The 14,008-nt window shown below is 35.3% G+C and overlaps 4 protein-coding genes across 6 annotated transcripts; all 4 read right to left on the reverse strand.

Annotated features, from left to right (window-relative positions):
• Positions 1-71: 71 nt before the first annotated feature.
• On the reverse strand, positions 72-2,045 carry LOC129566990 (epidermal growth factor receptor-like). Its single transcript, XM_055443440.1, has 4 exons — positions 1,955-2,045; positions 1,650-1,884; positions 1,379-1,575; positions 72-1,274 (listed from the first exon to the last, which is right to left on the reverse strand). Exons 1-4 carry the CDS (start codon positions 2,043-2,045, stop codon positions 322-324), a joined length of 1,476 nt encoding a protein of 491 aa, XP_055299415.1. The 3' UTR covers positions 72-321.
• Positions 2,046-3,653: 1,608 nt separating this feature from the next.
• LOC129567175 (epidermal growth factor receptor-like) lies at positions 3,654-7,106 on the reverse strand. Of its 2 annotated transcripts, none has more exons than XM_055443824.1 (7): positions 7,049-7,106; positions 6,213-6,360; positions 5,896-6,118; positions 5,606-5,802; positions 4,522-5,502; positions 3,989-4,432; positions 3,654-3,914 (listed from the first exon to the last, which is right to left on the reverse strand). In XM_055443824.1, the coding sequence occupies exons 2-7, from the start codon at positions 6,301-6,303 to the stop codon at positions 3,694-3,696; spliced, it is 2,157 nt and encodes a 718-aa protein (XP_055299799.1). In that variant the 5' UTR covers positions 6,304-6,360; positions 7,049-7,106; the 3' UTR covers positions 3,654-3,693. The 2 variants fall into 2 exon arrangements, with proteins under 2 accessions (XP_055299799.1, XP_055299798.1); XM_055443823.1 differs by lacking the exon at positions 7,049-7,106 and adding an exon at positions 6,468-6,543.
• Positions 7,107-7,614: 508 nt separating this feature from the next.
• Positions 7,615-10,193, reverse strand: LOC129567176 (protein kinase C and casein kinase substrate in neurons protein 1-like). The gene is made up of 9 exons (XM_055443825.1): positions 10,007-10,193; positions 9,777-9,886; positions 9,547-9,695; positions 9,239-9,427; positions 8,862-9,088; positions 8,592-8,712; positions 8,394-8,480; positions 8,075-8,207; positions 7,615-8,006 (listed from the first exon to the last, which is right to left on the reverse strand). The coding sequence occupies exons 1-9, from the start codon at positions 10,105-10,107 to the stop codon at positions 7,834-7,836; spliced, it is 1,290 nt and encodes a 429-aa protein (XP_055299800.1). The 5' UTR covers positions 10,108-10,193; the 3' UTR covers positions 7,615-7,833.
• A 217-nt stretch (positions 10,194-10,410) lies between these two features.
• On the reverse strand, positions 10,411-13,121 carry LOC129567178 (protein kinase C and casein kinase substrate in neurons protein 2-like). Of its 2 annotated transcripts, none has more exons than XM_055443829.1 (10): positions 12,987-13,121; positions 12,765-12,874; positions 12,488-12,651; positions 12,168-12,353; positions 11,824-12,050; positions 11,637-11,751; positions 11,486-11,562; positions 10,849-10,993; positions 10,608-10,701; positions 10,411-10,502 (listed from the first exon to the last, which is right to left on the reverse strand). In XM_055443829.1, exons 1-10 carry the CDS (start codon positions 13,073-13,075, stop codon positions 10,444-10,446), a joined length of 1,266 nt encoding a protein of 421 aa, XP_055299804.1. In that variant the 5' UTR covers positions 13,076-13,121; the 3' UTR covers positions 10,411-10,443. The 2 variants fall into 2 exon arrangements, with proteins under 2 accessions (XP_055299804.1, XP_055299803.1); XM_055443828.1 differs by having other exon boundaries at positions 10,608-10,707.
• Between the last annotated feature and the right edge of the window lie 887 nt (positions 13,122-14,008).

The raw sequence follows: 14,008 nt of genomic DNA on the forward strand, positions 1-14,008 counted from the left end.
TTAAGCATTTGATTTTAGCAAGAAATAAGATTAGCATAATTGAAAAATACAACAAATGTCTCGGATTCATTTCGATTTTATTATGATCGGTTTTTATCAATGATTTTATCTTTACAAATATTTTGTGATATTTAACAATTCTTAGTTGGTCGTGGAGAAAGCCTAATTATTGATTACATTGTTTACAATTGTGTTTGAACGAGAAAATATCAATAAAACAATGAAATCTGACAATCAAATTCAATTTGAATTAAAATTTATCCAACGTTTCAATGCTGCTTACTGCACTGACTCGGTTCTTTATTGTTAATAATCAAAATTTCATGATTTTCGAACTTTATGATTTTTTTTCCAGTTGATTTCATTGGCAAAGCAAAGATTCTCATTTTCACGTATCACAATTGCACCATAACTGATTTGTTTCAATGAACGTAGCTCGAATGACTTCAAATTCGTATTTGCAACGTGTAAAGAGGTGTATTGTCCAGAATTGGTGTCGAATAATTGACGGCCACGAATGACTTCAAGATTTCGCAAGCAAGAAAGATCCGTAAAATCTTCATGTTTTCCCTCAATGTTAATGAAACCAGTCACTTCACGCAGAGTTGAGAACACTTCCAAGCGATCTGGATGCATTTTAATGAATCGAGGCCCAAACGAAAGATTGGCATACACTTGATGATAGCCGTTAAATGTTTGATCCAATATTTCGAGATTACCATCAATGATTGTGCAGCCGCGGAACGAATCAATGTTACCGGAATGAACGATGCCTGTGTTACGACATATATTCGGACATGGGCCATCACAAGTAAAACATTCACCATTTTTCGCCGTTTTGTCATCTGAACACATTGACACACATACTCCATTGTCTTTAAGTAAATTCTCTGGACAGTTTTTAACACACTTGTGCTCGTAGGCATACTTTCCGTCTGGATTTGGTTCCCCTGAATGATTATTTAAATCATATTTTTCTATCGGTAGACATTGATCTCTACAAACGCCATCATCATCAAAATAACGGCATGATATGCACTCGTTCTGGTTTGGACCAGTGCAACCACCAGCACAGAATGAATGACAGCAATCACGCGGATTCGGACCAAAGCAACGATTATTTCCACATTGCGGCGAACAATTGATTTTGCTGAATTTCTGGCAATTGTGTGCTCCCTCGCCCCAACAACCGGCAACACACGTCGGATGGCATTTCGGACACGCCGGTTCAGGAAACGTAAAATTGTATACGTATCTTAATACTTCTCCTGGTCCTTTGATTTAGAACGAAGAGAATGTAACAATTTTTGTATTTGTTTCTTTCGTTTTAATCAAATTTTTGTTCGAAATAGCTAAAAAATGACCGAAATGTATGTACCTGTAATAATTTCTTCCCAATTGATCGTTTGAATAAAGCATAGATTTTGATTGTTGAATATGAGCACCGATCCAGATACAATATCACGTAGTGCCGGTAATTCTAGCGAATCCATTTGCGAGTAGCTTACAAATAATCCAAATTTTTCATCGTAAATGTTCAATTTGAATAAAGTTCTCCCATGAATAACTTGCAAACTAAAATTAAAATAAAAAATGTCGTCCTTTTTATGAAAGCTAAAATAATAAGAGAATTTTCTCGCCTAAATTACCGTGGAAAAATGATGTTTTTTACATGTACATGTCTAATTGAAACATATCCCGTAACTTCACGAATATGCTGTAAAAAATCCAAATTCGTCGTTGGATCTTCGATCCAAGATATTTCTAAATTTCCGTCGATGTGTGTACAATTCGTAAAGCGATCACGTAATTTGAAGATTTCGGTTTGATTATGAAGATTTCGGTTTGACGGTATTGACATGCGTGCATTGGTGCCCATGCAGACTGTTGGAAAATTATCGGCAAGTAAGCATAGACAGAAACAAAACAATGTATTTTACTTATCGGAACTTACCCTTCATTTGTTCACCATTCTCATTGACATCGGGAATACAAGCCACAAATGTCGCCATCAAAAGTAAAATATAAAGTTTAAAGATGTCCATTTTTTGAATGAGATTTTTTTCATTTACAAAATGAAATGATAACTTCTTTTTTAACCAATCAGTAATTATAGAAAATGTTTAATTAAAACCTTCACTGGTGAGTATGGCTAAAACAAACTAAGACGAAAAACGTTGCTCGATATTCGCAGGATCCCAATGTTGCTTCTGCAAAATTTGAGTGAGCACTGATTCAACTGAACTCAAACACCGAAGATAACACAATTTATTGCCGTAGTTCAACACCAAGACTTACACACTCATTGATGATATTTTCGGTGTAAAAAAGTCTTCTCTGTGAAACTCCTCAATGAATGAAGTATCGTTCTTTCTCTTTTTACGACATTCAAAACGTTTCCCTCACTAACAACAACAATAAATGAAAAAAAAAGGAAGAAAAAAAAATCAAATGCCGCTCTCTTTTTCAATCAATACGTCAGCGGTTCGATTCCGCTTCGGCGACTTTTGATTTTTTTTTTCATATTTTCATTTACAATGAATTTATTCACTTTTTCCATATTTTTTTTGTCATAAAATACAAATATATTTTTTTTTGAACAATTTGACTATTTTAAATGCACGACCAAAGTGAAAAACTGCATCCGTTCATAAAGCAGCAGATCAAGAAAGAGTCGAATGTATATTCGCTACTTAATCTCTCTCTCTCTTCCCTTCTTGTGTACAAAACAAACACCATACATATTGATTTGTATTGGTTTCGTATCAGCGAATCAATGTGTATGGTGTCTGTTTTGTACACAAGAAGGGAAGAGAGAGATTGAGTAGCGAATAAACATTTGACTCTTTCTTGATGCTCTCTTGCTGCTTTATGAACGAATGCAGTTTTTCATTTCGGCTTATTCTTATGATTTGCTAAATCTCGAATCTACCGATTTGAGTTTATTTTAAATACAGAACGCATATATATCATAAGCGGTCGGCCGTCGTGCATGGCAGCAGACACAGTTCAACAAAGATGCTACTACGTTCAACTTCAGCGGACACCATGATGGCATTAGCGTGTAATGTCGAGTGGTATGTGTCAACAATTACCGCCCGGTGGGATATGCTTGCATATATGCGATATATCGTGTCCGTGGAGCAAAAAGTGTTAGACTTGTTCTAGCACTCGATGGGTAATATAAAAAATGTTTTTTTTATATTCCACTAACGCTTGGGTATGTTCATTTTTGGGAGAATTGAAAATGATTCGGATAGAAGGATTGCATTTAACTCGTGTTACACTTGCATTGAGTGCCACCTTAAGCAATTCAACATTCATAATATATAAACTAAATACGAGCGAAGGGGGCATATGAAAAAAAATGGAAATATTAAAGAACTTCAAACAGTTTTACACCATTCTCCAGTTCCATTGGATTTCAATGTATCTAATGTAATGGGAACTAAATGCGAGTGGAGACGGTGTGTAAAAAATAGTGTAGAAAAACTTTTTGAATGGGGATGGTTCTTTTTCATTCTTCAAAATTTTCAATCCTTAAAATTTCGAGTAGAAAAAGTGCGTTGAAATACACTACAAATTGAATTGACTATTTGACTACAGTAAGAATTTGATAGCTGAAACGGAAATATCATTCAAATGCAGAAACATTCACAGAATTCACATCGATTTTATTATGATCTCATCTATCTATAATATATTGATTGTTGACGTTTGGCTGCTTTCAAGAATGTTTATAATCGGGTTAATGCTGCTTTCTAGTGTTACAATTGTGATGTTTGTGTTTGGCAACTGTATAACAGTTTCTTTTAATTTGCGGCAAACCGTTTTTCCATCAAGCCGTTTCAATAGATCGGAACAAATATAAAGGCTTTCGATTGGGCATCTCACGATTTCGTCATAGTATCCAACTGGAAATGGATAAATGGAAACTTAAAAAAAATTGTCCGAAAAAATGTGGGAAATAAAAAAAAGTTCTCATCACCTGGACATTTTTCATCCTTCTTCAAGCATTGTTCGATTTTATTGTCCGTGATAATAGCTCTTTCACATGTTATGCATCCATTCGCTCCAATTGTGTCGCTCGGGCCAGTGCAACCACCGGTGCATGTTTCATGGCAATTGACACAGATTCCATTTCGAGCATATTTTGAATTAGGACACACGGCCAAGCAATTCTCCCCATCTCGAACGTGTTCGCATTCAAGACAATCAGTGGCCTCGGGTCCTGTACACGATCGCTTACATTCCGGATGACATTGGCCACAATGGTTTTTATCAGGCGTTGTGTACAAATTCTGTTGACTCTCACACGTTTGCAAGCAAGTTCTATTGTACTTAACATGCTTACACGCTAAACATTGATCGGGACCGGCGCCCCAGCATCCAGCCTCTGTACATTCATCTGAACAGTATTGAACACGCCTCCCTATTCAAATACAAACAAAAATTAATAAAATTCATAAAAAAAGTCTTTGCTCTGCAGATCAAATCAATTTGGGCAGTAAGTATACTTACTGCATTCGTCAGGGTCCTTATTATTGCTAATCATTGAATCGTGTTGATCTGACTTTTTGATTTTCTTCCAGTCGATATTGTTGGCAAAGCAAAGATTCTTATTTTCCAGTATCACAACTGCCCCAAAATTGATTTGCCGCAATGAACGTAGCTCTAATGACTTTAAGTTGGTTTTTACAATGTATAAGGAGGCAAAGTTCGTATCGAGCAATTGACGACCGCCGATCACTTCGAGATTTCGAAAGTAGGACAGATTTGTGAAATCTTGGTGATCTCCCTGTATATTAATGAAACCAGTCACTTCACGCAGAGTTGAGAACACTTCCATGCGATCCGGATGCATTTTAATGAATCGTGGCCCAAACGAGAAATTGGAATACACTTGCTGATAGCCGTTGAATGTTTGATCTAATATTTCGAGTGTTCCTTCGATGATAGTGCAGCCGCGGAACGAATCAATATTACCGGAATGAACAACACCTGCAAACGGACATGTCTTTGGGCAAGGGCCATCGCAAAGAACACATTCACCATTCTTCGCCATTTTATTCGCCGGACACGTTCTCACACAAGCGCCGTTATCTTTAAGTAAATGCTCAGGACAATTTCTTACACACGTGGCTCCGTATGCGTATTTTCCGTCTGGATTTTGTTCCCATAGATAAGTTGTTGGATTGTACTTTTGCATCGGTGGACATTCATGCTTACACACGCCGTCATCGTAAAAGTTTCGACATGCTAAGCACTCATTCTGGGTTGAACCAGTGCAACCACCAGCGCAAAATAAATGACAGCAATCACGCGGATTTGGGCCAAAGCAACGACCCTCTCCACATTGCGGCGAACAATTGATTTTGCTGAATTTCTGACAGTTGTGTGCTCCTTCGCCCCAACAACCGGCAACGCACGATGGATGGCATTTCGGGCACGCCGGTTCAGGAAATGTAAAATTGTATACGTATCTCGATACTTCTCCTGGTCCTGTGATTTAGAACGAAGAGAATGTAACAATTGTTGTATTTGAATATTTCGTTTGAATCGAATTTTAGCTCGTTATAGCTAAAAATGACCGAAATATATGTACCTGTAATAATTTCTTCCCAATTGATCGTTTGAATAAAGCAGAGATTTTGATTGTTGAATATGAACACCGATCCAGACAAAATATCACGTAGTGCCGGTAATTCTAGCGAATCCATTTGCGAGTAGCTTACAAATAATCCAAATTGTTCATCGTAAATGTTCAATTTGAATAAAGTTCGACCACGAATAATTTGCAAACTAAATTTAGAATGGAAAAAAAATCAGAGTGCGTATTACGTAAGTTGGTCGTTTCGATGGAGGCGAAACAAAAATGTGTATCGTCTAAATTACCGTGGTAAAATGATGCTCTTCACATGCACATGGCTGATCAAAACATATCCCGAAACTTCGCGAATATGCTGTAAAAAATTCAAATCCATGTTGGTACTTTCGAGCCATGTTAACTCTAAATTTCCGTCGACGTGTGTGCAATTCGTAAAGCGATCGCGTAAGTTACGATAATGATGGTTTCGGTTTGGGGGTACTGACATACGTACATTGGTACCGATGCAAACTGTTGGAAAATTTCAATATATCGTTACTTTGAATAAAAAGGCGAGTGAATACAAACAGAAACCAAGATAATATTTTTCATCATGAAAACTTACCCCTCATATCCTGACCATCTTCACTGGCTTTGGAAAATGAAGCCAAAAATGCCAGCGTTAAAAGTAAAACGAAAGGTATAAACTTGTTCATTTTTAGGAAGTTATTTCATTTACGAAACGAAATGAAAACTTCTTTTCTTAAACGGTCCTAAAATGGTGAAAAAGGATGAAATAAAACGTTCAAGTATGGTTTAGAAGGAATACGAAAATAAATATGTAATGCTGAAAATTGTCCGTTTCGAGATCTTGAAGTACTATATCAATGATGTCGTCTCTGCGGAATCTGAACAGCTACTAAATTGCACTGATTGCTTTACTTATAAATTAAAAAGCATCCGTTAATTATACTATGCCAGTTGAAAATTGAAAAAAATTGTTTGTATGCCTTTTATTTGACCCTATAAAATTCTTTGAAAAGATTTATTTATAAAATGGCTTGTATTTTTGCACCAAATCTTGCAACTAGCGAGAGTTCTTAAAATGTATATGTTTTGATAACACCAAACCCTATCAAAGCAAAAGTCTGATCTTGCTGGTTGCGTTTTAATTAATGCTGGTCTCAACAGTATCAATTATATCAGTCGAGTTCAAGGGTTATTATTGATTTGTTGAAATGCAAACCACGACATGTATTCGCCATTTGCGTGTGCTATTGATTTGAATATAACAGTATCAAAATATTGCACCGAGCAAGAAAAAAGAACTAACGGCTGGTTTGTTTTTGCGAACTGATATTTTTTCAATCTTCAAACAAAATAAATCGTTACCAAGCATTCATATTGTAAAACCTCCTTAAAAAGTGTTGATTTATCAAAAAATATTTTTTTCTTTCTTACCTAGAGAAATGGTCCGATAGAAATCCGTCTCTATCTCTGCTGGAAGAAGTGATAAAACTGAGTGAATATCAATATTTGACGAAACAAAATAAACAAAAGCACACACTACGATTTACTGCAGTTCCAGCACAAAGACAAGTACACTTCGTAGTCAGTGTAAAAAGGAATACATACGATGTGTTTCTCCAACGAAAAAGACATTGTTTCCCCTCTTTCTTTTATGATGTGAAACACTGTCTTCTTGTTCTCTTTTCTCTTTGCTTCGTTCGGTGCATTCTATATGAAGTTGCCCAGACAGTTGTTCACATGTTCACAAGAAAATAAGTGTAAAGAAACCAATATTTCGTCTCTTTCATGTGTTTTAAAGCAACTGCACCTTTTGAGATCGAACCGAAACATTTGTTACAGAACGATTTTCGATCATGCTTTGTTCATGTTCTGGGAACACCGGTCGAAATTGAAAAGAGCTATATGATAAATGGTTGAAACAGTCAGTTTCTTCTTGTTTATGCACAACATTCGTACTGGGGTACAAGTTATTCAACGCTGATTTTCGGTTTTCGAAGCATTTATTTTTGTGCGTTCATCTCATTTTGTTGCCACTTATATTTTAATGACTGGTTTGACTTGGTTTTGAACACTATTTTTTGCTTGAATATTTTATTATTCAACAACAATTGTTGTTTTTAGCCATAATTTTGCCAAATGAAGAAATTATTAAAATTATTCATCAAAGCTGATAATTTAACACCGAAATTGGAATCGAAATTTTGTTGCGTTTTTATTTAAATTTTGGACAATTCTTTCTCTGCGAGCGGCTCATTTTTTTCTATTTCATCCTGCTCATCGCTTTCTTCTTCCTCATTATTAGATGAGGGCGATTTGACGACGGAAGAAACAGCCTGTGAAAAATCATTCCAATGATCCGTGATACATAAATTTCTTTGCACTTCGGAATCTGGAAGAAGAGCGGAAATAGTTTTTTTTAAGGAAAACATTCAATTTTTCCCACCGTATGTCTTTTACCAGGAGTTATGTCGTTCGCTAGGTTTGATAAATAAACGTTTTGCTCCTGTAAACCACTTGACCCTAGATGTTCACTGCTATTTGGTGGATTTAACGATGTCTGATCGATTTGACTGTCTTGTAGCGGTTGTTCCTTTTATTATGGGAAATATACGTTTCGTATACAAAAATATTATGATTTAAATTTCTTTTTGGCCGATTAAAACGTTGCTAAGTAACGAATCGGCTGTTCCGATTCTTGAACATTGCATTTGCATTGATTTATTGCAAATCAATGATCATAAAATCATAAATGATTCGAGTGTATTTAGTTACTTACTGGTGTTGATTTCGGATGAATCGGCGAGTCTAGCAGTGTATACACCGCTTCGTATTTCGATGCAAGGGTTTGAAATTCAGCATATTCCTTCATTAATTGAACATTTCGATATTATTTGAGTTAAATTTTAATGGGAATATGACAAAAATATGAATGGTAGTGATAAAACATGTTGTGTCACATCAAACACATACTCACATCAAATGTTGGCAAGTCAACTGGCATATCGGCCCCATAGTGTCTCGACCACCAATCTAAATCGGTGCGGTAATCGGCATTGTCAACTGTTTTATGGAAATCTTCATAAATTTGTGACAAACTATCAGATAAAATAGGGAATTGAATCCATAGCTTTATATAATGATTGTTTGTTAAAGATACAGATTCGATATGTGAATAAAGTTAGAATATAAAAATTAGATTATCAATTCTACCAAAGGTAAATTCCATTTCTGTCGTAATTCTTACCTCGGATCTTGTATGACGTTCAATGCTCGATGCACCGAAAACAAGGCACTCTTAAACAAGGTGAGTCTAGCTGCTTCCATTTCTTGGCATTTCGCGAACAATGTGCTCATATCATGTACGTAGACTGGATGATATTCGTTTAGATTTTGCAATGCGGTTTCATATTGCTCACGGCGCTTGATTAGCTTGCTTTTCGATTTTTCAATGTATGCCACCAACGTTTTTTTCTTAAAGTGAAAAAGAATGAATTCGAAGGATAAATGTAAAAATTGGAATTTCACAAATTGATTTTGAATTCGAATCTCGAATCGAATCCATCAATTGGAAAATGTGTAGTAAATTCAAGCAATGTAGAATGTTATTTTTGGTTAACATACTTGAACTGTTGACAATTTAACTTCAGTGGAAGCCCATCGCACTTGATTCAACAGTATTCTATGATCTTCGCACTGTTTGTGATAATTTTGTTTTGCCCGCTCGACTTTTGCCAACTGCTTTGCGTATGGTTTTTGCGCTTTTTCAAATTGTTCCTTCATCTTTTTGTGCTCTTCAATCTTGGTGAAAACCTGAAATTCCACATTTATTCAACATATCGAAATGTGGCAAATCATTGACGAGTCTCCCCCTTTTGCAATCATTCCAGTCGAAATGTAAGCAATAATGAATAATAAGAATAAACTCTTACCGGTGTGTATGCGCAATTTTGCCAGATTTGCAGCTCTTGAAATTCACCGCATCTCAACCGATTTTTCACCCTTGAGTGAATTTCAGAGAGACATTCGGCTTCTGCTAATATTCCTTTCAATGCGTTTCGCATCGTTCCATATTCAGGGCCTGTCATAATGAGCAAAATATTTAGAATAATGATTTTTTTTTATTGGAACAGTGAACTATAGTATCATTATAATGACAAACCTTTATCTAAAACTACGTTACACAATTTCGCCCAGTCTTTAAGGTTCTTCGCATATGATGCTTCTATTTTGGCTCGCTCTTGAAATAGTTCTTGCAACGTTGAGCATAATCTAACATACAATTCAATTGAAATAATTTGTTTTTCATTTAAAGACCAATAATAAACCCATTACGTTTCATTAAAAATTCAATCTAATCAATTTATAAGTAACAACGATAGTTCCACTTACTTGTAACCATTTTTTATTCGTTTCGTTGTTTTTTTGTAGTTTCCTGGTTGCCAAAAAGAGTTTTTGGCTGCCTTTTTTTGTTGCCTGGTGCGACGTAACATGCTCTTTATTTCTTTTGTCAACGAAAAAAAGGTCGCTCTACTAAAAATAATTTCACAAGGTTTGATTAACAGCTTAAAACTGAAATGAAAATTGCGACTGGATTTTTTTTGTGTTCAAAATCATATGTGAACTACGATTGCGTTTTGAAGAAAGAACAAAGTGACATTTTGTACTAAAATGTTCAAAAATATTGCAAAAAATGTTATTCGTGCGTAGATTGAGGAAGAATATTTCTTTGATTGCACCAAGTCATTCTATTTCTCAACAATTAAGAAATTTTCTTAAGCTAAAGCAGAGGCAAATTAAATCAAATTATCTCATTAATATTTCTTTATTCAAATACGATTTTCGATTGACAAAATTGATTTGGAATCCCATTGATCTGGTACACTCCCTACGAAAATGGGAAAAAGCATTCGATAAAATATTTTTAAGAAAATAATTGAAGCAAACAATTTGAAATCAAATAAAACAATTGAGAATATTCAAATAAATGTACACATCATATGGTCGTGTTGAGTACAGTCTTCATAAGTGTCATCTATCGACATCAACGATATAATGTCCGGTTCTACCGTCCCTTGCTGAGTTTCCTGAAACTAAGGTAATTTAGTTTATGGCCAACTTGTTCGAAATTCGGAACGGAAAACAGGTAAACAGGTCATAACTTTGGTCATTGCCAATAAAAGTACGGCAAAAATGAACCGAAAAAGTCAACAAGCATCATAAAACGTAATTACAGTCATTTCATCGGCAATAGCCCTCACGTGTGTGATTTTTTCTATTCGAGTATCTCTTTCACGATCGTCTACTACAACATCTACACCTTCGTCTGTCTCCATTTTGCTTTCCATTTCGGTCTTCTCACTTTCAGACTTGCTTGTTCTTTAGACAAAAGAAGAGACAGAGTAAACACTTGAGTTTCGAGAGGTTGACAATTTTCATTACACATGTGTTCTACCGTTGGTTTTATTTTTCTCTGGCATTTGGCAGTGACTTTTGCAGTGATTTATGGAACCGAAATCTTAGAAAAACTCAGTTCTCAGACTATCCAAATTTGCTCATTTAAATATAAGGTCGCATTCGATATTTTACCCTTTCACAAGTTTAAATTACAAACAAGTATAGAACAAATGCCATTTTCTCCCATTTATGATGCTTTCATAAACTTAATCACTACTAAGAAAATATTTGGCAGAAACTAATTGAATTAGAAGTTAGCCTCACAATTTTAACGCCCAATGCGATTTTTTTAAATGAGCCAATTTGAATATTTGGAGAACTTGGTTGTTCTTAGTTTAAGTCATCCAAATCACTGTTATAGTTCAAATCGATTGCCAGAGAAAAAAACGGTAGAACTGTATTATAAAAGCCTACATTGCCGTTGAAGGTTGTTCTATGACGAAAATGTCCAATTTTTCGAGAGTTTGAATTTTCTCATATTGTGCATATTCCTGAAAACAATATTCAAAATATTTCAAAGGAGAATTCGAAAAGATAAAACAAAGAGTAACAAAAATAAACAGACGATGAATTGTGGTGCACTCGTGTCAATCGCATGATTGGTCGACCACATCTTTAAATCCTTTTCATAATCGACTTGTTCAATGACGTGATGTAATTCATCATAAATTGGTGCCAAACTGAAAATAAACACACAAAAAAGCAGTCCACTTGAGACGAGTACCATAACACAAGACTATAGAGACACAGACTTTGGGTTTTGTGACAAGTCAAGCGTTCGTTGCAGCGAGTGTAAAAGCGCTTTGTAGAACTGTAACTCGACCTTTTCCATTTCTTGGCACTTGAGAAACGCAGATGTCATATTTCTTATATACTTCGGATGGTAGCGCATCAATTCGTCCAATGCATCTTGATACTTTAAACGGCGACGATAAATTTTATAATCGGCTTCTTCCATAAACACTTGCATTCGTCGAACCTAAAAACAAGGAAGTAACACATATGCACCCAAGTGTTGCATTCAATCGCGTTATAATTTCATAAATTATTGGATTTTTTTTTAAATTCAAGAGATAAAATGGTTTTTTTTACCAACCTGCGGTGGGATTAATTTTTCAGCCAGAGCATAACGCACTTGATTCATCACTATCTCAGCATCTTTACATGCACGGTAATAATTTCGTTTTGCCTTTTCAATCTTTTTCAAATGCTTAACATATGGTTTTTGGGCGCGTTCGAACAGTTGCTCCATTTCCTTCCGCTCTTCAACTTGAAAGAGTTTCTGAAAGGAAAATGAATGGATTTGTTTTTCATTGAATTCCAATGATAGAAAATAGAAGAAAAAAAAGATAAATCGAGAAATAAAACGAAATGAGCTCCGGACAAAGGATGAAAGGTAAGAGGTTCAATAGTTACCAAGTTCAATAGTTGTTTTTGAAAAAACCCTTTCCGGAAGATGCGAATGCGTTTCGATTCGTTGCAGCGTAAGGTAAGATTTGTTTTTGCGTGAATATCAGCGATTTGTTCACCTTCATCGGCAATATTTTTCGGTAAAGATGCCGTTGTGCCATATGATATATCTATGCCAATCAATAGGATCAAAAAAATGTATGGGAAAAAATTGAGAATTTGAGCATTTTTGCTTAATCCTTTTGACAAAAAGGAAAAGAACGAAAAAACCAGATCAACCAACCGGATTCAGCAACGTTACGCCACTTTTTCGACCATAATCTCAGACTTGATGCATAGGATTTTTCAATTTGAGCTCGTTTGTCGATAAGTCCCTCTAAGCCATGACACAGCCTAATTCACCAAGAAGGAAGAGAGAAAAAAACACACACAACATGTTCATGATGCAATAAAAATCAATGTCAACGCATAGTTTTTTCTTTCTTCTAAAACGAAACCAACTCACGCATAGCCTTTTTGAATACGTTTTGTCGTTTTTTTGTAGTTGCCTGGCTTCCAGAAGGAATTATCTATTGCCCGCAGTAATTGTGGCATGCTCAATGAAATGGAAATCTAAACTCGAACCCCGAAAATCGTATCGTGGAAATAATCAACATCTAGTTACTTAGCGTTCACTGACAATTTTGTTTCTTTTTTTTTTCGTGTGTACAGAAACCGAAATGGAAACTGTGATTGAAGTTCAAATTCATGGAAATAATGACGTCGTTTTGTGTGTGATACACATAAAATAAGAGAAGAATGAATAAAAAAAAAACAATCATCTGCCGCATCTGCACTTGAAAGGGAATCGGATGTCAGAAGAGGAAGTATCTTTTTTTTCGATCCATTTTCTTTCATGTAAACACGTACCGTAATTCAATTCTTCATCGTGAACCAGCGTTTAGTTGTTGAACAATGTTTTTCTTTTTCGCTGTTGTAATGATTTTACTCCTCTTTATTACAAATAATAAACAAAGCGTCGAGTGCGTGGAGTATCATACATTAATTGGTCAAAAAATGAAATACAGAAAAAAAAGATCCGACGTCCGATAAAATGGATTCAATGTGATTTATTACAAAGTTCATTAATTCAGTCAACCATCCGTTTCCATTTCGTGTATTTTATGCACGTCGCAAATGAATTGCGCGAATAAATCGAAAAATATGCAAAATTCGCTTAAAAAGATACACTTTATTGCTCATTCCAGCAAATTTACAAATTTTTTTTTATTGAAGGCTCTGTGTTTGACGGGCGCGCGTGTGTATACTCGCTCTGCAACGTTTATTAGCCCATATCATACGACAAACCTTTGACATTGAATCATTTAACGCTACAATTTTTTAGTGGGAGCCAAACATTGCGAACACTGATGATAAAAAAAAAAATTAGAAGTGTAAATAATGGCGGAAAAAAGTTGAAGTTCGGTGGTTTAAAACTGAAACGGTGTGAATTGTATTTGCATTTGGCGGCAAAGTCATTGTCAATGT

This window comes from Sitodiplosis mosellana, unplaced genomic scaffold, assembly GCF_009176505.1.
Source record: "Sitodiplosis mosellana isolate CC-2019 unplaced genomic scaffold, AAFC_SMos_1.0 Smas_scaffold_5, whole genome shotgun sequence".
In the NCBI taxonomy this organism is placed as follows: Eukaryota; Metazoa; Arthropoda; class Insecta; order Diptera; family Cecidomyiidae; genus Sitodiplosis; species Sitodiplosis mosellana.